The 22,190-nt window shown below is 48.5% G+C and overlaps 1 protein-coding gene across 2 annotated transcripts in view; it reads right to left on the bottom strand.

Moving 5' to 3' along the window:
* ST8SIA5 (ST8 alpha-N-acetyl-neuraminide alpha-2,8-sialyltransferase 5) overlaps positions 1-19,345 on the bottom strand; it is a 70,503-nt gene extending 51,158 nt beyond the window's left edge. The window contains exon 1 of one of the 2 annotated variants that reach the window (XM_083702872.1): positions 17,957-19,345. In XM_083702872.1, coding sequence (XP_083558998.1) covers positions 17,957-18,087 — 131 coding nt within the window. In that variant the 5' untranslated portion in view covers positions 18,088-19,345. The remainder of the gene's footprint in view (positions 1-17,956) is intronic. The other variant, XM_083702873.1, reaches the window with a different exon arrangement.
* Between the last annotated feature and the right edge of the window lie 2,845 nt (positions 19,346-22,190).

Raw genomic sequence — 22,190 nt, 5'->3', positions numbered from 1 at the left:
AAAAGGAGCTGGGAGGGCAGGGGATAGAGGGAGACCTGACATCTGTTAAACTTGATTTCCTGACAGGGCTTCAGGTCAGGAGCAATTACAGGCCGGAATGATGTCCAACCCCTTGAAGGGCTCCTCTCGTCGAATTGCTTTCCTCCTCCACCAAAGGCATCTCCACATTAGGGCGCCCCTGGCTGATTGTGCAATACCTGAACTGGGTCAAGGAGGTGCTCGATGTTTTCATTTGGGCTCTGGGCTTTGTGTCTGCAGAGCTTCAGTGCATAGCGGAGCAGAGACGGGCAGAGAAAATTCGCCACCAACATATGTCACAGCAGGGACGGCGGCATCATCTCCCCAGACACTACTTCCTCTGTACGTCAAACAAATAAGCTTTTCTCAAGAGAGGAACCCACCAAATAAGCCGAGCGGAGGAAGACGTAGCCTACATGAGCATGCATGACCCTGGGGGTAAACTGTAACTTTCCCTTGGAAAAAAATTCCCAGCACCCTTTTGTTGTGAGCGAGCAAAACATCCCAGAGCAGTGAGCAAGCTTTCAGGTCCACCTGAGCTCTTCTTCGAGCTGGAGAAACAAAAGCTGGCTTGGTGCTGAAACCATAAGGCCTGCTGCAGCCCCAAAAAGGATTTTTGCTGTATAGACATAGGCCCCATATCTTCACTATACAGTGGTGCCTCACAAGACGAAATGAATTCGTTCCGCAAGTTTTTTCTTCTTGCGAGTTTTTCGTCTTGCGAAGCACAGTTTCCCATAGGAATGCATTGAAAATCAATTAATGCGTTCCTATGGAGACCGCTTGCCAGGCTGGTGCTGCGGAGAAGGGCTTTTCTCCCCACCGCAAGCCTTCAGGACAGGTACGGGAACAGAGGGGAAGGCGCGCAGCATTTCTCCTCTGTTCCCGGGGCTTGCGGTGGGAGGAGGGTTTTTCCTCCCCACGCTAATATTCAGAACAGCATTCTGAAAGTTGGCGGTGGGAAGGAAAACCCTCCTCCCACCGCAAGTCTTCAGGACAGCCATCCGAAGGCTGGCGCGGGGAGAAGGTCTCTCCGCCCCACCGGCAGCCTTCGGAGCAGCCATCCCAAGGCTGGCGGCAGGAGGAGGTCTCTCCGCCCCACCGCCAGCCTTCGGAGCAGCCTTCCGAAGGCTGCCAGTGGGGTGGAGAGACCTCCTCCCACCGCCAGCCTTCGGAGCAGCCTTCCGAAGGCTGCCGGTGGGGCGGAGAGACCTCCTCCTGCCGCCAGCCTTCGGAGCAGCCTTCCGAAGGCTGGCAGTGGGGCGGAGAGACCTCCTCCTGCTGCCAGCCTTCGGAGCAGCCTTCCGAAGGCTGCCGGTGGGAGGAGGTCTCTCCGCCCCACCGCCAGCCTTCGGAGGAGTTCCGAGGACAGTGGGGAAGACGCGCTGCGCTTCCCCGCTGTCCCGGAGATTTCCCTATGGAGTTTCGTCTTGCGAAGGAAGCCCATAGGGAAATTCGTTTTGCGAAGCGCCTCCAAAACAGAAAACCCTTTCGTCTAGCGGGTTTTCCGTCTTGCGAGGCGTTCGTCTTGCGGGGCACCACTGTACCTCCAAAACAGTATCATACCAGGTTAAATGGTCATAGCTTCCCCAAAAGAATCCTGAGAACCACAGTTTGATAAGAATGCTGAGAGTAGTTAAAGGTAAAGGGACCCCTGATCATTAGGTCCAGTTGTGGCCGACTCTGGGGTTGCGGTGCTCATCTCACTTTACTGGCCGAGAGAGCCGGTGTACAGCTTCCGGGCCATGTGGCCAGCATGACTAAGCCGCTTCTGGTGAACCAGAGCCATTTACCTTCCCGCCAGAGCGGTACCTATTTATCTACAGTGGTGCCTCGCAAGACGAAATTAATTCGTTCCGCAAGTCTTTTCGTCTTGCGAGTTTTTCGTCTTGCGAAGCACGGTTTCCCATAGGAATGCATTGAAAATCAATCAATGCGTTCCTATGGAAACCGCCTTCAGACCAGGTCTGTCCCCCGACCTCTTCTGAAGGCCGGCGGGGGGGGAGTATTTGTTTCCCCCCGCCTGCCTTCCTGGGACAGCGGAGACTTCTCCGCTGTCCCGGGGGATCTTAAAATGCTGGCAGGCGGCAGCGGACTTCCCGCTGTCCGGGGCGATCTTAAAATGCTGGCGGGCGGTAGCGCTGCCGCCCGCCAGCATTTTAAAATCGCCCCGGGACAGCAGATGAATTCTCCGCTGTCCCGGGGTGATTTAAAAGCCCCCGGGAAGGCAGGCATGCCCCCGCCCGCCTTCAGAAGAGGTCCAGAGGGCTCTCCAAGCTGCGGATAGCAGCCTGCTGCCCCGCGCGAGGGGCGCTCTGCTTAAGAGCGCCCCTCGCACGGGGCAGCAGGCTGCTATCCGCAGCCTAGGCGGGAACTCTTCTGAAGGCTGGCGGGGGAGAAGGGCTTTTCTTCCCACCGCCAGCCTTCAGAACAGCCTTCTGAATGTTGGTGGTGGGGAGGAAAACCTTCCTCCCACCGCAAGTCTTCAAGACAGGTCCGGGAACAGAGGAGAAGCGCTGCGCACCTTCCCCTCTGTTCCCGGACCTCCCACCGCAAGCCTTAGGACAGGTCCGGGAACAGAGGAGAAGGCGCGCTGCGCTTCCCCGCTGTCCCCAGAGATTTCCCTATGGGCTTTCGTCTTGCGAAGCAAGCCCATAGATAAATTCGTCTTGCGAAGCCGCTAAAAAATCGGAAAACCCTTTCGTCTTGCGGGTTTTTCGTTTAGCGAGGCATTCGTCTTGTGGGGCACCACTGTACTTGCACTTTGATGTGCTTTCGAACTGCTAGGTTGGCAGGAGCGGGGACCAAGCAATGGGAGCTCACTCCGTCACGGGGATTTGAACTGCCGACCTTCTGATCAGCAAGTCCTAGGCTCTGTGGTTTAAAGACTTGCCGATCAGAAGGTCAGCGGTTCGAATCCCCATGAAGTTAGAAGGTGCCTGTTCCCCTCACAGAACTACAATTCCCAGAGTTCCCTGGGACGAGAGATGGGCTGTTAAATCACTCTGTGAAGATAAGATAGATGATAAGATGAGATGAGATGAGATGAGATGAGATGAGATGAGATACTGTTTAAATGCATAATGCAGAAGGGGTCTGACTGCAATCACTTGAGCCTCTGAACTGGACTCAAGTGAGGGCACAGTCGGTCATTTTTGCAGTCAAGCCACAGTCGGCCATTTTCCCATGCCATTTTCCCAAAAGGAGTCACCTCACAGACCTGAAATTTGTCTCAAAACCCTACAGATACACCAACGTTCCTTAAAAATAGCAGGAGACTTGTGGCACCTTCAAGGCCACCACATTTGCAATGGCATAGCCTTCTGTGAACTCATCACTCTGAAGGAAGAATGAAACTGGGTCCCAGGCCTGCCCTGTTCCCCTCCCAGAGCTATAGTTCTGAGAGCGGTTTAGCAGTCAATCGCTCTTCACAGGGAACTCTGGGAATTGTAGTTCTGCTAGGGGAACAGGGGCCTCCTAACAACTATCATCATCCTTAACAAACTACAGCTCCCAGGATTCCGTGGGCGGGAAGCAATGACTGTTTAAAGCAGCGTTTCCCAACCTTGGGCCTCCAGCTGTTTTGGACTACAACTCCCATCATCCTTAGCTAGCAAGACCAGTGGTCAGGGATGATGGGAATTGTAGTCCGAAAACAGCTGGAAGCCCAAAGTTGGGAAACACTGGTTTAAAGTGTTTTAAATGCAGTTGGGACCTCAGAAAGCCATAGCTATGAGGGTAGTTTGTTAGGTGGAATGGACAGGGAGGCTGTCATGAAGAGTTCAGTTCAGAAATGACCACTACATAGGGTTGCCACGTTTCAAACAGTGAAAATCCAGACACAAAAGTCGTTGAGCAAAATTGATTCCAGAAATAGCAACCCTACCAGTACACAGATTCATAAAGAGTACAGGCTATCACCCATTTGAGATAGATGCCAGGAGACCTCTAACGGTACCAATATACTTCGTATGTTCGTTTAACCCGGTGATTTTCATTATTATTGTTCTTTTGTCTCTGTTCAAATTGTCCGCCGCTGAGATGTTCTGCTGCTCTCTGATTCAAGCTGGTTTGTTTTGATAGTATAACTGCTGGTTTTCAGCTGAAGCCAGAACTCTTCCTGGCGGGACTTATGGATATATACAGTTAGCAAAGGACTGTGGAACTTTATTACAATATATGATTACGGCTGCGAGACCTTTATATGCACAAAGATGGGAGGACCCATTATTACCAACAATGGAAGAATGGCTGTTAAAACTAACAGACTTAGCTGAAATGGCTAAATTGACATGTTTAGTCAGAGACTAAACGTTGTTAAGTCATTGTTAACATGTGTTAAAGATTGGAAGCCCCTCACAGACTTTTTACATGAAAAAGAAAAAGACATAATGATATCTGGATTTGAGGATTGAAGATCATGTTTGATTATAGAAAGTGGCTTTGTTGAGTGGATTGGACAAACTGAATATTGCTTTTTTTAACATAGCAGATAGATGAAGAATCAGAAGTTATTTATTTTCTGAGTCTTAGTTTTCTACCTTTCTCTTTTAACCTCTTTTCTATTCTTTTTTTTCCTTTCCTTTTCTTTCTCTATTTCTCTCCCCCTCCCCCCTTTGTGTTTTTATTGTATCTAGATAAAAGTCTTGGGTTGTTGTTTTTTCAAAAAAAGGTTAAATATATTAAATTTTGCGTTTTTCTCTATAAGCCTTTATAAAAATTATTTTTAAAAGTGGTATAACTGATGCTTCAGTTTTTGCTTTTCCGTAATTAAGAAGTGAAGTTGTTGTCGTTCTATGACGCTCAGAGAACCACCATCAACAGAGAGCAGAAAAACTGGACGCAAAAAACCGGAGAAGGCGACAAAGGGTGAAAAATAGGGACTTCATTATTTCGCCTCACTTGGCTTTCGTCTCTAGCGCTGGCAAAAGGGTGCCAAAGAACTGTGCCAAGGGGAGCTGCTGCCAAACTGTGTTGGCATGGACATTTCCAGAGCAGTGAGCTGCGTGTAGCAGTTGATGGGGGAATGGAGAGCAGTTGTCAACAAAGGAGCAGGCCAAGGATTGGCCAGAAACAAGAACACCCAAGGTCACCCCAGGAGGTATGGCAGATTTTCCTGCTTTCAGGCTTTGTGGACTGCTGAGTGATGAACACCCTTGGATATAGCCATCGAAAAGAAAATGCCTGCATCAATCATGGCAAAGAAGGGCAAGGAAGCAGACTCACAGCCATACGTGTGTCCGTCCCCCCTCCTTGCATCCTTAAAGGACAAGGAGCAAAATAATGCGACCCAGTTTGCTGAAGGAGAGCTGCAAACAAATTAATCTGCTCCAAAGGTCTTCCCTAAATGTTGGCAGCCAATATTCTCCAAATACTGGCTGTGTTTGCCATGTTCAGCGAACATCCAAAATTCAACATTTGACACCGGACAATCTAAGCAGAGACAATCAGACATTTCGGCAATACAGTTGTACCTCGGGTTAAGTACTTAATTCATTCCAGAGGTCCGTTCTTAACCTGAAACTGTTCTTAACCTGAAGCACCACTTTAGCTAATGGGGCCTCCTGCTGCCGCTGCGCCACCGGAGCACGATTTCTGTTCTCATCCTGAAGCAAAGTTCTTAATCTGAAGCACTATTTCTGGGTTAGCGGAGTCTGTAACCTGAAGCATATGTAACCCGAGGTACCACTGTACAGTGGTACCTTGGGATGCGAACAGGATCCTAAAGACAACATAAGACGCGACGGCACATCTGTGAGTGCGTGGGTCACGTTTTGCTGTTTCCGCGCATGCGCGTGACGTCATTTTGACGTCTGCTCATGCGCGAGCGGTGAAAGCCGGAAGTAATGCCAAGGTATGACTGTATCCGACACCTTGCAATTGTATCTCATACGTCTTCTCTCATTTTGTACTGATTTTCATGGTTTACTTCCTACAAGGTAAGTGTGGGGCTTTTTTAACTTTGAGGGGAGAGAGAAAGCAACCGCTATACATGACACTAGTAAGGTTGTTTCCCCACGGAACCTCAGAAGCTGAACTTAGACTGGGTCAGATCACTGGCCCACCTAGGTCAGTATTGCCTGCCCTGGCTGGCAGAAGCTCTCCAGGATTTCAGATGAGGGACATTCCCAGCCCTACTGAGAGATGCCATTAAAGATTGAACCTGGTGCCAAGCAGATTCTCTACCACTAAGGAACAGCCTTTGCTTACTGCATTTATCTTAAACAAATATTGGGAAAGGGAGCTGAGTTGGATGAAATGGGGGGGTAACCTTTTTGCCCACCACCACCCAGAATGGAACTCCCTTCCAACTGGGATTCAACTGCCCCACTCCTTTCTAAACCTCAGGCACTTGATAAACACTTTGCTATTTCTTAGTTCTCTATGATGGATTTTAGTTGCCTCTTTTCTTCATATAAGGGATGCGGGTGGCGCTGTGGGTTAAACCACATAGCCTGGGACTTGCCGATCAGAAGGTCAGCAGTTCAAATCCCCAAGAAGGGGTGAGCTCCTGTTGCTCGGTCCCTGCTCCTGCCAACCTAGCAGTTCGAAAGCACGTCAAAGTGCAAGTAGATAAATAGGTACTGCTCTGGCGGGAAGGTAAACGACGTTTCCATGCGCTGCTCTGGTTCTCCAGAAGCGGCTTAGTCATGCTGGCCACATGACCCAGAAGCTGTACGCCGGCTCCCTCGGCCAATAAAATGAGGTGAGCGCCACAACCCCAGAGTCCATCACAACTGGACCTAATGGTCAGGGGTCCCTTTACCTTTCTTCGTATGCTTTCCTGCACATTTCCTGCACGCCACTTAGAAATTATGAGAAGGAAATGCATAAATAGCAGAGATAAACAAATAAATCCCCAAACACTCCATAGCTGGGATTTGCAACAGGAGAAAAACGTCTCGCTGGTGGTGTCAAAAGGAGTTTTCCTCCCATTGCATACTGCAGACGTGTTTAACAAAAAAATTAACCTGAGTGCTGTGATGCTCAGGTGCTCCTTGGAGGGTTCAAAAAGGCACCTGGTTGGTCCCTGTGACAGTAGGGTGCTGGACTTGATGGGTCGCTGGCCTCAATCCAACAGAGCCAGCAACTTCTTACGCTCCTAACTAAGCAGAGAGAAACTACGCCAGAAAAAGAACCTCCAGTTTGGTACAGAGGTGGAGAGGATGTGATTGACTTTCATAAAATTGCACACATAGTGGAATAAATGTGGATGGGGAGACATTGCTCTCTCCCTCTCCTGATTCTTGAACTCGGGGTTATACAATCAAACGGATGAGCAGATTACGGACGAGCGAAAGGAAGCATTTCTGCACACAGTGGATAATTAAATTCACAGCAGAGGAGGGGAATCTTTTCCAGCCAAAGGGACGCATCCCCTCACGGGCAGCTCGCTGGTACTTAGTGGGGCCAGGAGGAAAGTAGATGGCGCAACAGAGACAGTTCTTCCCTTTTTGCAAAGCAGGCTACGTTGTGAAAGCCAGAGGATTCTACACCCAGGCCTCTCTGCATCCTACATACAGGCAAGCCAGAAGCATCGTCAAGGACGCATGTCAGCCGGGCAATAGCGCTCATCGAGACGGCAAAGCAAGGCCAATGAGGGACATGGCCTGGGCTTTAACACAAGCTGGGAAGTGTCTTGAGGGCCAAACAGAGCGGCCTTGAAGGCCACATCTGGGGAATGTCCTGAGGGCCAAACAGAACCCCATTCGGTGGAGCAGCGCCCCTGTTAAAACACCTGCACCTTCCAAAAATAACTGAAGACTGTTTTTTCCCCGACAGGCTTTCCCAGTTGGATAAATGGATCTTTACCTCTGGTGTCCATTTGTTTGTTTTAACTGTCTTTGCTATTTTTAATTCTCTTCTGTGTCAATCTCCTAGAGGTGATGGTTTAGATGCGGTTCTCAACCTGTGGGTCCCCAGGTGTTGTTGGACTACAACTCCCATCATCCCTGAGCTCTGGCCTTGCTAGCTAGGGGTGATGGGAGTTGTAGTTCAACAATATCTGGGGACCCACAGGTTGAGAAAGGCTGGTTTAGAAGGTGATTAATAAATCAGTGATGATGAAGATGAAGATGAATCTGACATCCAGTTGCGTGTGATCAGTGGACTAGGGGAACTAGGCTAGTCCCCTAAATGTTCCTGGTAAATTAGAGGATTAAAGTATTAAAGCCTGGCACCCCCTTCCCAAAGCCTGGGAAGCTTCTGCCCTGCTTAGAGAGGGAGATGCAACACTCATGCGTGCAACGTCAAGACGTCACAACATCACCCCCCACCAATTGCCCTCGCAAGCTGATTCCTCTGGCCCTGACCATTCCTTTATGAAAAAATTCACCGCACATGACTGGACCAGCCAGATGTACATGGGAAGCAATCAATCAAGACTTGCGCACAAGAGCTCTCTCCCGACTTGTGATTCACAGCAGCTGCCCTGCTTCTTACGGCACAATCCTACACAGGTATACTCAGAAGTAAGTGCCGCTTGGGTCAATGGGGCCGATTCCAAGTTGACTGAGTGTAGGAGAAGCATCCCCAAACCTGGCCCTCCCAATGTTTTGGGACTACAACTCCCATCATCCCTAGCTAACAGGACCAGCTGTCAGGGATGATGGGAACTGTAGTCACAAAATATCTGGAGGGCTGAGTTTGGGGATACCTGGTGTAGGACTTGTTATGTATTCAGTGGCCTGTGTTTGCCTGAGCTTGAGTCTGGACCATGGGTAGACAAACTAAGGCCCGGGGGCCGGATCCAGCCTAATCACCTTCTAAATCTGGCCCGTGGTCGGTCCGGCAATCAGCGTGTTTTTACATGAGTAGAATGTGTCCTTTTATTTAAAATGCATCTCTGGGTTATTTGTGGGGCATAGGGATTCATTCATTTTTATTTTTTCCCCAAAATATAGTCAGGCCCCCCACAAGGTCTGAGGGACAGTGGACCAGCCCTCTGCTGAAAAAGTTTGCTGGCCCCTAATCTGGACTAAGGAATCTGAGCTCCTGTGTTCTGAATCGGTACATGTTGTCCAATCACAGAACTTTTCAGGATTTGGGCCTCTACCATTGGCCCCTGAACTCTGAGTCGTGATTCGCAGTTTGGGAGACAACCAATCACGTTGGTAGTGGGAGTGGCCCAGGCTTTCAGAAATGTATATAAGCAGTTGCTTTGCCTGTTTCCCAGTTATGTAGTACAATAAAGGTTCTTGCTGTTATCGCTGTGTCTTGCCTCGTGGGAACCCACCTACACTTCAGGACTGCAGCCACAAACTCTTAGGTTTTGAAGTGTGGGCTTTCCCACTTCACTGAATTTTCTCCTTGCATGGTGCTCTCTCACACTGTGTTTTTAAGGACTCATTTCAACGCCGGCTTGGCATTGTTTTATTAATTGGTGCAAACCGCTGAGAGCTTTTCAAGTCGGAAAGGGAGGCCTAGAGGTTGAAAACTAAACAATTAAAGCACACACAGCTTTGGTGGGAGGAGGAAATTGTGCTGAGGCAAGGACACCTTTGAAAGTATTTTTTATTGATTGGCTTTTATTTTCTTTACCCAAACGAGGGGGGAAAGAGAGAGAGAGAAAGCTGGATGAGTCAGAATGAAATGTTCTTGCTGTTAACAAGGCTGCAGTTTAAGAGCAGAGGTGCTGATGTATGTATCGGGAATTCTTACGCGGTGCTATTTTCACAGCCAAAAAAATACTACCTCGCAGGGAGCGCTTGAACAGCAAGCGCTTGCAACATTCCTGCAGGGATCTTTTGAAATCACAGCTCAAGTGTGTGTGATCTGTTCTCTTCCCTACTCTAACACCCTTTTCATGCTTTTGTTTTTTTAAGAGCAGTGGAGGAAAGGGGACTATGTAATGCAGGAAAAATGGGAGACATCACCAGGCATTTGGTGACGGGGGGGCAGGTGTCCAAGACACACTTCTGGAGATCCACAGCCTATGCAGAATAAGAAATCAACACCACTTCAGACCTTGCTCTTGCGACTCACAAACTGACCCCAGCTCTCCTGCCTTCTCCCAGGCCCAAAATATACCTGCCCATGGTCTTTCCTGAACAGTGAACAGGGGTACAAATTGAATTTGCCCACAAGGAAAATAAAGACAAGCCAGCGAGAATTTTTATTGGCACAGAAATGGAAGCAAGAAGAACTACCGACAAAAGAAAAGTGGCAAATGAAATTAATGGACTATGCAGAATTAGATAAGATAACAGGAAGGATCCGAAACCTGCGGAACCAGAGATTCTTAGAGGACTGGAGTAAATATTTGAACTATTTGAAAAACAATTGTAATAAACAGATTACGCTAGTAGGACTACAAGAAGTTTTGTAAGGCGGACTATGCGAAATATTGCAGAGAAGACTATGAAGAGAGTTATTAGTTAAGGACGATTAAAAGTAATAGAGAAATTAAGAAATGTAGACTAAGTGATAAAGATTGAAAAATCTTCAGAGGAGGCTGATAGAAGTCCAAAACATTGTATAAGTTAAGGCAGTCTTGAAGATTTCTCCATTCTGAGCTTCTTTTAATCACCGTTTTGGTGTTCTGCTGCTATTTTCAATCTCTCCCTTTTAGCTGCCTTGATTTAATACTTAAAATGCTTTGTGCTGTTTGTGTTGTTTTTAACTGCTGGTGGGGGGGGTGTCTGTATTTTACACACACACACACACAATTTCATAAAATTTATACACCACCTGATTGTACAAAAACCATCGAATTACAAAGAGAATAAAACAACAGCATTATTGGTACAGTGGTACCTCGGGTTAAGTACTTAATTTGTTCCGGATGTCCGTTCTTAACCTGAAGCACCATTTTAGCTAATGGGGCCCCCCACTGCTGCCACGTGATTTCTGTTCTCATCCTGAAGCAAAGTTCTTAACCTGAGGTACTATTTCTGGGTTAGTGGAGTCTGTAACCTGAAGCGTATGTAACCTGAAGCGTATGTAACCCGAGGTAAAGGTAAAGGTAAAGGGACCCCTGACCATTAGGTCCAGTCATGACCAACTCTGGGGTTGCAGCACTCATCTTGCTTTATTGGTCGAGGGAGCCAGCATACAGCTTCCGGGTCATGTGGCCAGCATGACTAAGCTGCCTCTGGAGAACCAGAGCAGCGCACGGAAACACCGTTTACCTTCCCGCCAGAGCAGTACCTATTTATCTACTTGCACGGGCATGCTTTCGAACTGCTAGGTTGGCAGGAGCAGGGACCGAGCAACGGGAACTTACCCCGTTGCGGAGATTCAAACCGCTGACCTACCTTCTGATCGACAAGTCCTAGGCTCTGTGGTTCAACCCACAGCACCACCCGCATCCCCCGTAACCCAAGGTACCACTGTATTAAAAACAACTACTGAAACATTCCCCCCAAAAAGAGATCAATTCCCAACATCTCTAGGTAAATTGGGTGAGATTCCCAGCTTAAACTCTGAAGGGTGGCTGCCAGTCAGTGTGGGCACTACTGAGCCGTCAGATGGAATAAACCTCTAGCTATTTCTAGTTCCTTATTCAACACATGCCCTGTCCAGGATTTCTACTTCTTTGTTAAATGTACACACAAGTGCAGAGGGTGAGCGTGAGTAGTTGGTACATTTTGTACCATTGCAATATCGTTACCTACTTTGGGTCTTACACAAGGGGTGGCTATTTACAAGCCCAAAACTTCAAAATGCAACTATGTCCTGAAAAGAGCATTGAATGCAGTCACAAAATACATGGAGAGCAATTTTGGCTTACACTGGTACCTTGGTTCTCAAATGCTCTGGTTCTCAAACTCCGAAAACCCAGAAGTAAGTGTTCCAGTTTTCAAATGTTTTTCGGAAGCCAAACATCCGATGCAGCTGTCGGCTATTGTTTCCGGGGCACCTCCACCAGTCAGAAGCTGTGCCTTGGTTTTCGAACATTTCGAAAGTCAAATGGAGAAATATGCTAAGAGGAAAGCTCACTTGGCAAATCCACACTCTGATCAACTCCTGCCTGGAAACCAATGTCCCCACTGTGGAAGGATGTATGGATCCAGAATTGGCCTCCACGGTCACTTATGCACTCATTGTTAAAACCGTATTTATGGAAGACAATCTTACTCGGCCCTGAGGGATCACCAAAGAAGAAGGGCTGTTGTATGGATAAAATGGGGCAGCACCAATGTACGTCTGCCTGAGCTCCTTGCGGTAAGGGCTGGATGGATCCATTGGTGAAATAAACGAATAAACCTTTGGAAGAGGGGCACCGTGCCTGTGTCAATTATATATAAATTATATCCCTTTATAGTGCATCATTATTACTTCTAAAAGCCCTGTCTGTTTTGTAGCAAGTTCCAATTAACTGCCTCTGCCACATCTGGAGATGTTTGGTTTCATAATCACCTAAATTACAGCTATTTAAAGAGGAACGATTAAATGTGCACTGCACGACTGGCGTCTTCCATTGGACTGTCAGCTGCTGGAGAGGGCTGGAGAGAGAGGAACCCTGCATACCAGGCAGGGCTTCCTCCTGTGTAAACTGCCCTCGCTTCGCCGAAAGAGTCAGCAGTGCTTTAAAATACTGGATGGCAGGAGTGCAAGAGCTCTGCTTACTAGCTGTCTTCGGCGATGATAGCTTTCTGAACAGCTGTGATCACGCAGAATAGAAACTGGGGCTTCCAGCAGCTCCCTGAGAATCCCAGGTTTAAATCCTTGTTATTATTTTTAGTTCCAGCCCTCATGGTGTGAAAGAGGAAAAACGCTTTGCAAAAGGTTAAAAAGGACCTGTTTCCTAAAGGACTTTCTCTCTTCCCCAATGGAAGCTGAAGGCACCTTATCTCTTTCGGAGGGGTTGTTGTTGGTGTTGTTTAGTCGTGCCCGACTCTTCGTGACCCCATGGACCAGAGCACGCCAGGCACTCCTGTCTTCCACTGCCTCCCACAACTTGGTCAAACTCATGCTGGTAGCTTCGAGAACACTATCCAACCATCTCGTCCTCTGTCATCCCCTTCTCCTTGTGCCCTCTACCTTTCCCAACATCAGGACCTTTTCCAGGGAGTCTTCTCTTCTCATGAGGCGACCAAAGTATTGGAGCCTCAGTTTCAGGATCTGTCCTTCCATTGAGCGCTCAGGGCTGATTTCCTTCAGAATGGATAGGTTTGATCATCTTGCAGTCCATGGGACTCTCAAGAGTCTCCTCCAGCACCATATCTCAAAAGCATCCATTCTTTGGCGATCAGGCTTCTTTATGTTCCAGCTCTCACTTCCATACATCACTACTGGTTCAGAGGGGTAGGGGGCTGATATGTGCTAGTGCGGACTTTGTCAATGTGCTGCCCTCCAGATGCTGACTGTGGCTGATGGGAGATGCAGTCAAAAACATCTGGAGCACATCAGGTTGGCCGTGGCTACAATATGCCACCTGCCAGGAATCCACAAACTGCTGGCCTCCATGGAAGACCTAACCTGGAGCCTGTGGCTCTTAATCGCAGGGTTATGGGTTCAAGTCCCAGATTCCCGCATTGTAGGGGGTCAGACTGGATGACCCTGGGGGGTCCCTTCCAACTCTATGGTTCTCCGTTCCTAAGCTTGGGGGAACTTGCTCTACAATATGATAATCTTTATTGTCTTTGTCCCGTACAGAACAACGAAACTGAAAAATATACATCAGACATTCAAAAACAAACAAGCCTGCTATCCCAGCTATCCCAGCTATCCCAGCCTGGTTAACCCCCTAAAAACTCTGATGCCCCATAATTAAACACAATATACTCCCACAGATACTACCTTACATTGCGTTTAAAACCAAAATCAGATTTGGATAAAAACTGTTTCTCAGGCAGCTAGTCCTAGTCTTTACAACCCTGTACCTTCTTCCAGAAGGCAGAAGCTGAAAGAGATCATTTCCTACTTACAGGCAATGCCCTCTTTGCGAGGGGATTGCATTATGGATCATTGCACGCTTGGGTGAAATCGTGTATAATCGGAACACCCATTGGAAAAGCCTGAAAAACACACTGTTCCCTGATCCACTGTACTAACAGCAAACTCACTACCCAAGTGCCAATCTTTACACAATACAGCAAAAATCTCATTACCTACATGCAACACAGTGGCTAAGGAAAAACTGAGGGTTGTCAAGACTACTCCTCCCTCCCAAAAAATACCTTTTTAAAAAATCCTTAAAGGGGAGGGAGCCAAAAGCAGCTCATTGAGAACTCAGAATGTTTGCTGACTATTTGGCGGGAAAGAGAGAAAAATCAGTGGCAACATAATGGAGTAGCCTAGGAAAGGACACAGCTGGCTGGCTGAATTGTGCAACTCCATGCTGCAACATTTTGTTGTGGGTCCCCCTTTAAATAAAGAAGCAGCCCTCCCAAGGTGGCTTACGGAAACCCATCAAAAACGTAACAGATTTTTTAAAAAATATGTACAAATTAAACAGGCCAATTTCAAAAGCTAAGAGTGACTACACTTTTAACAGAACACAGTTTGGAACAAGCAAGTGTTTACGGTCTGTTTAACAGCTGTCTAAAAAACAGAGCCGATCAAACTTCTGAAAGAGAATTCCCAACATATGCAGGGCTAACACAGAAAAGGCCCTGTCTTCAACACCCACCAGTCTGATGGATCCCGACAGCAAGCTCATGAGCCAGACCCCAAAGGAAGATCTTGACACCTGGGTGCATTCATAGACCTGCAGGAGGTCCTGCAAACAACCCGATCCCAAATCATTTAGAGCAGCAGTAGCCTTTGGGGTGAACTCTACATCTTGTTAGACTTCAACTCCCAGTCGCCGCCATGTCCAACAGTCAGGGATTGCAGAAGTTTTAGTCCAGCAACATCTGGAGGGCATCAAAATTGGCGAGGCTGGCTTTAGGGCTTGAAAGGCAATGGTGTGAGTTTTCCGGAAAAATCCGTGTTGTAACTTTTTCCTTTGCAAGTTAGTTTCCATGTGGGAAAATCCTTATGCTCCAGTAGAGAGTGATCTAATGTAGCATGTTTTATTTTACTTGTATTTGGTAAACAAACCTAAAAATGTTGAAACTGCCAAGCTTGCTTAATACTGTATTTGCAATTGGCACCCGTTCATTATTACTAATGAACTTACGAAACGAGAAAAGAAGGCGTCCCACGCCACTGTTTAAAGGGCATAACCGGCACTTTTTAATTGAGCCTGAAAATGAATAGGCAGCCAGTGCAACTGTCATAGGATTGATGTTATATTCTCTGAACGCCTAGACCCCATTTGTCCTTTCAGAAAAGTCCCTTTTCACAATTTACATTCTAAAAAAATTTCCTTCCAGTAGCACCTTAGAGACCAACTAAGTTTGTTATTGGTATGAGCCTTCGTGTGCATGCACACTTCTTCAGATACTTCTTGCATGCACATGAAAGCTCATACCAATAACAAACTTAGTTGGTCTCTAAGGTGCTACTGGAAGGAATTTTTATATTTTGTTTCAACTACGGCAGACCAACACGGCTACCTACCTGTAACTAGAACAATATACATTACAGTGGTACCTCAGATTAAGTACTTAATTCATTCCGGAGGTCTGTTCTTAACCTGAAACTGTTCTTAACCTGAAGCACCACTTTAGCTAATGGGGCCTCCAGCTGCTGCCGCACTGCTGGAGCACAATTTCTGTTCTCATCCTGAAGCAAAGTTCTTAACCTAAAGCTCTATTTCTGGGTTAGCGGAGTCTGTAAACTGAAGCGTATGTAACCTCAAGCGTATGTAACCAGAGGTACCACTGTATTACACTTGCTGAATTTTTACACTTGCTGATCCCAATTCAGGAAAAGGCCATCGCAGCCCGCAGCCCATTGAAATGAACGGGACAGCTGAATTCATCACTGACAAATCCACTGGCTTCAATGGTGACCAGGTGCGATAATTTCTCTCTTGATCAGGACTCCAAAACTGACACATCCTCCTCATTTGAATGACTATTTAGCCCAAGCCAATGCATGCTTCTACTCAGAAGGAAGCTGACCTGTTCAAATGGGGTTCAGATCCATGAAAGAAGGAAGGAAGGCACTTTTGCTTCTTGTTCTGGAAGAAGCGTGCAATGCATGCATTTCATATGAGAAAATATGTTTATGTACAGAGCATCATTTTGGCAAAGACTCCATGTGATGGAACAGACAATGGGAAAGTGGAACAGCCAGTGTTGTGTAGTGGTTAGAGAGTTAGGCTAGGACCTGGGAGGCCAGAGTTCAAACCCCCACTCAGCATGTAAGCTCATTGGGTGACCTTGGGCCAATTACTATTTCTCAGCCTAACCTACCTCACAGGGTTGTTGTGTGGATAAAATGTGGCTGGGGGAGGAGAGAATTACCTTCAGCTCTTTGGAGGAAAGATAAGATCTAATAAGAAGAAGAAGAAGCAATGGTAGTGGTAGTAAAGGATCCAAAACAGAAACACACCTGTATGGGCAAGAAATGAGTGACAGCATTTCACCAGGAGATGAAAAGATGGGGTGTATTCTCTGCATATGAAACAAGGCAGCAAACTTTGCAATTTCTCAGGTTGAGATCATTCTGATAAAACAAGGCTGTTCTGCAGCCCTCAAGACACAGTTAAGCTTGGAATATCTATGTTGTAGAAATATATATAATGCCAAATTAGATCATATATATATACATATACACACACACATACCGTATTTTTCGCTCTATAAGACACACCAGACCATAAGAAGCACCTAGTTTTCGGAAGAGGAAAACAAGAAAAAAATATTCTGAATCTCAGAAGCCAGAACAACAAGAGGGATAGCTGCGCAGCCTGCATTCGCTCCATAAGACACACACACACATTTCCCCATACTTTTTAGGAGGGAAAAAGTGAGTCTTATAGAGCAAGAAATATGGTGTACACACACAGACACACACACACATATATATATAGTGTACACACACACACACACACACACACACACACACAGAAAACTGCATTTTTTGTTTCCACATAGTCCAAGAGTGCTGGATTAGTGGGATGGGAAGAGCGGGCTTAAGGCAGCCTTTGCAACGCAGTGTGTTTTGAATTCCCATTAGCTCCAGCCCCAAAAATCTGCAGGCACCACCAGGCTGGCAAAGGCTGCCTTGAGGGCACAGGGCATCTGCCCAGCTCTCCAACCAAAACAGAGTGGCAGGACTCCAAAGTCTGCATCAAGGTGGTTTAAGCTGCCCCTACACGAATTTAAGAGCCTAGCATCTGGTACCCCCGTACAGCTGCATTTTGTACACTTTGTAGTTATCACTCCAAAGGCAGAAGTTTTATCTCCCAACAGCCCTCTAGCCCAAACTGAGCAAAGCCTTACAAGGTAAAGAATGGCTGCAGGGAGTTCTTACAGCGACAGTAAACCAGGAAATGTGTTTATATCCATCCAGGCACACACACACAGTGCCTGCTTCTGAAACATCTATGGCTATCTGCCCACACAGCATCGCACAGAGCTTGAACTCTTGCATGTCTTGGCCATTTGGCTTCACTGCTACAACACACACAACCACCACCAGTCACCAACACGCGTCCAGGCTAAGGAATCAGCACCGCTCCGGATCTGGCGCAAGTGGGTTGGTGCAGCCACAATCCCAAACCCAAAGGCAGCCCGGTCCAGTCCTGCGCTTCCTCAGTCCCGCTGGGTTCAATCCTGTGAAGAGGATTGCAAGCTCCGCAGCCCAGACCCGCGCCCGTTTTTGCCTAAGTTACGGGATGTAGAGGGTGACGGGCAAGATATACGGCACGATCCCGCTCACGTTTTTACTCGGGAGTAAAGTCCTGCTCAACTCACTCCTTGGGAAGAGCGCGCTAGGTTGTTTGCACGGTTGGTTCCGAAGGTCCCAGAAGCCTGTTTTGCATACTTTCAGGAGGGTTAAAAATAAATAAATCTGCGACCCCTCCGCCCGCAATTCGTTTATCCCCAGGATGTCTCCCTCCCTCCCCAAAAGACAGCGGAGAAAACTCCTCTCGTACCTCTTGAGATAGTTTCTCCCGTACAAGATCTGCTGTAGGAGAGTGACGACGGCGAAGGCGCAGATGAAGATGAAGAGCAAAGTTCGGTTCCCCAGCAGATCCCGGCTAGAAGTGGGGTCCGTGTAGCCCATGCTGGCGGAAAGGGGGCCGCGAAGCCGAGCTCCGTCAAGGTCTCGCTCGCAGAAGGAGCCGCATCCTCCTCAAGCCCCGCTCAGGCGCGGCTGGGGCGAAGCAGAGGAGGCGGAGCAGGAGGCGGAGGCGCGCCATTCAAGGGCACGGCGGCCCCGCATCGCCGCCCCCCGGCGGAGGGAGAGAGGCGGCGGCGGCGGCGGCCGGGCGGAAAGTTCTTCCCAGGCGCGGGAGAGCGTCTCGGCGGCTTCTCGCTTCTGCAAAGCAGCGCCCTCCGGCTCGCCTGCTCGGCGCCTCCGCCGCCCGCGCTGCGCCAGAGGAGGAGGCCCCCGGCGCGCAAAGGAAGGCGGCGCTGCTCCTCCTCCGCCTCCTGCGGGGCGGGGAATAAAAGCCCCCCCCCCCAAATCCCCCTTTCTACTCAATGAGGGGCCTGCCCCGGTCTTCTTTCGGGGAGGGGGCGGGCAGAGAAGAAGCCGAGCAAATCGAGAGAGGGTTCCAAGCGAAAGGCGACACCCCCAACGGAACTCCTGCAGCGGGCTGGCTGGCCTCTCCAAAACGCTGCGCTTTGGTTAGGTGCTGCTGTGGTGCGGACGCGCATGGAGATTTCCATGTGGGCGTCTGGCACATAGGCTTCGGCGAGGAAGAGGAAGGAGAAGGAGAAGGGGACGTGTTCGGCCAGGGCTAGGTTTGAGCGCCGGGAGGGTCACGACGGCGCTTGGACAGCTCTCCAAGCAAACGGCCCGGGGAGGGAGCGAGGCGCGGAGGCAGGGACTAGCGCGTCGCGGCCGCGCTGCGTTTGCGGTGGAGAGGGCTGTCGGGTTTGTGAGTGTCCAAAGCAAGCGGTAGGTTGGAGGGGGGCTGGTTCTGGAGCATTGATGTGCAACGCCTGCTCTCGGCTGGAGTTGCTCTCCTCGCGCCCCGTCCAGCCTCCCCTACCAAGCCCAGGCAAGGTCGTTGCGCATCTCTTCAAGGGCACGGAGATCGCGCGCGCTCGGCGCCTTCCCGCCCGCAGCTGGTGGAGCCATGTGGACGGCCGCCGCAGGCCAGGGACTTCAGGCAGACCCGAAAGCGTGCTTGGGAGAAACTGTCCTTGAGGAGACAAGTGTGCCTTTTCTCTCTGACCTGATTTTCTGCCTCTGCGACCTCCAGGTGCCCTGTAGCGAGATGCTTGCAAAGACAGAGGGGGCACACACACCCCTCTCTCTGCAGCCCTCCTGCCTGAACGGTTAGCACGTCTCAGCTGTGAGGAGGAACCCGCTCCCCATGCCGCAAACTTGTCGCGGTAGGAGAGGCGGCTCGTTGCAAAAGCTGCGTGTGCGTGTTTTGTCAGGGCAAGAAGGTCGATCGGGATCCATCGGCCGGTGATGGGGCTAAGGTAATTGTAGGAGATATACAGCAATGCCTTCCTGACTCCCGATAGCCCTTAGGATGGGTAAGGCAAACTGCACGAGTCTCTGGTGGTCATAGAACGATAGGATTGCAGAGTTGGAAGGGATCCTGAAGATCATCTAGTCAAGCCCCCTGCAATGCAGGAACACCGCCCCCCACCCCCACCCCGCAGTCCGTTGCTGCAAAATTCTTAACATGCCCTGGGTCTGATGAAGGCAACTTTAGTCTCCACAAGCTTGTGGCTCTTGCAAGCAAATAGTATTATCTCTTACATTTCTATATTGCATTTCCATCGAAGGAGCTCAAGTTGGTGTCCATGGTACTCCCTCGTTTTTATCATCACAACAACCCTGTAAGGTAGGTTAGGTCAAGAGGCATTGGCACTGCCAAGGTCACCCCATGAGTTTCATGGCTGAGTGGGGAATCAACCCCTGGCCTTCCAAATCCTAGCCTGACACTGTAACCGCCATACTACACTGGCATTAATTTGTATCTGGCTATTCAGGAGTGCCTGTTGTCTTCGTCCATGGAGTTTTCTTGGCAGAGATACTGGAGTGGCTTGCCAATTCCTGCTCCAGGTGGATCACGTTTGGTCAAAACTCTCCACTATGACCTGTCCATCTTTGGTGGCCCTGCACGGCATAGCTCATAGCTTCTCTGAGTTCTTCAAGCCCCTTTGCCATGGCAAGGCAGTGAGTGTTTGACCAAACTGCGGGAGGCAGCGGAAGACAGGAGTGCATGGCATGCTCTGGTCCATGGGGTCACAAAGAGTCAGACACGACTAAACAACTAAACAACAACATTCAGGGGTGACACGGGTGGCGCTGTGGGTTAAACCACAGAGCCTAGGACTTGCTGATCAGAAGGTCAGTGGTTCGAATCCCTGCGACAGGGTGAGCTCCCGTTTCTTGGTCCCAGCTCCTGCCAACCTAGCAGTTCAAAAGCATGTCAAACTGCAAGTAGATAAATAGGTACCTCTCCGGCGGGAAGGTAAACAACGTTTCCGTGTGCTGCTCTGGTTCGCCAGAAGCGGCTTAGTCATGCTGGCCACATGACCCGGAAGCTGTACGCCGGCTCCCTCGGCCAATAAAGCGAGATGAGCGCCGCAACCCCAGAGTCTTGTCACGACTGGACCTAATGGTCAGGGGTCCCTTTACCTTTTATTCAGGAGTGACCGTCACATTACGTCCCTAAAGTCTTCCTGAGTTAGGGATGAACATGCTGTCTTAGAGTGGGCAAAGTACTGCTCCTTTGTGCTGACCACTCTGACTGGCAGCCTCTCTCCTCCTCCCTTACCAGATCTCAGGTAGAGTTCCTTCTGCAGCTTACCTACATGAGATGCTTTGAAGCTGGAAAGATGCCACGGAATGAACCTATGATGCTCAGTAGACAAAGCAAGGCACCAGGTCCTCATAGGCAAGCAGCTTACAGCACAATCCTAACCATGCCTACTGAGAAATAAGTCCCATTGTATTCAGTGGGGCTTACTCCCAGGTAAGTGTGATTTAGGACTGCAGCCTTCCTGGCTCTGCACCAGCATGGAATGCAGGGTGGATTTTAAAGGTATGATCAGAACACACTATTCATCACTGCTCAAAAGGAAGTCCCACTGAGTTCATTGGGCTTACTTCCAGGTAAGTGGGTGCAGAACTGCAGCCTATTTTGGTTATTTCTTATTTAACCATCATTGTTTAACTTGTATTTAATAAATAAAGGCTTAAGAGACTTTTTTCTGGGTTTTTAAGACTGGCATTTAAAACTTAATTTATGTATATACGCCTTAAACAATCACAAAGAAAAACGAAGCATACAAAGGAATAGAATTAGAATGTCCGCAAAGGAGAAAATGCAGACACCTCGCAGAAAAAAGATGTCTGTTTTTAATTTTATGGCACCACCTTTGCCGTGATGTGTTTTATGTGGTAGATATATTTTCCCCATCTGTTTTAGCCATTTTTATGTATACCGCACAACATGGGGGTGCAGGCCGGCCAAAGTTGTTGAGGTTTTTTGGAAATCAAAGCTGTTAAAAGATATTCAAAAGCATTGAAATTACTCATTATCTGTCGTCGTCCCCAACAACTTTGGAAGAAGCAGTTGTTGCTCCTTATTTTTTTGACAGCATAAGGTCCATAAGAAGCAGCAATACCAAGACCAGCTTGTGTCATGAAATAAGTTCTGTGCCTTTATGAGCTGCATGATAGGCAGAAATTCAACCAGTGCAGCATTTGCTAGCGAATAAACGCAGAAGCAGGGATTCGCTGCACATGGGTTTTTTAAATAATGAAGAATCACTAAGCAGAAAGGCGAGGACCTGAACTTCAGACTGGGAGGATGAGGCAGTGAAATGAACAGATCTGCCCCTTCCTGCTTCCAGCCAAAGCTCTCTTAGCCATTGCCTCATCCCAGCAGCTCACTATCCGAGATGCAAAGCCACAGGGACAGATTCTAGCCTATGGGATGCCCTGCTGTACCGCCAGGCAGGGATCTGGAAATATATTTGACAAGGACACATGATCCTGAGGGAACTGCTGTGAGGGAACAAAGCACAGAATAGTATGTAACCCAGAGGGCTTTTCCACACAAGAAAAAACTTGTTTTATTTGAAAGCATAATGCTGAAGGATTAAATGCTTCTTTCACTCAACTCCCCATAAATTCCATTAGAGCGTATATCTCACAATTTGCACTTGCTAAGAGGTCTGTGGGTGGGCGTT

The sequence above is a fragment of the Podarcis gaigeae genome (genome assembly GCF_964106915.1).
Source record: "Podarcis gaigeae genome assembly, chromosome: 11".
In the NCBI taxonomy this organism is placed as follows: Eukaryota; Metazoa; Chordata; class Lepidosauria; order Squamata; family Lacertidae; genus Podarcis; species Podarcis gaigeae.
Note: the sequence above shows the minus strand (reverse complement) of the source record. Positions and strands in the feature narration are given on the sequence as shown.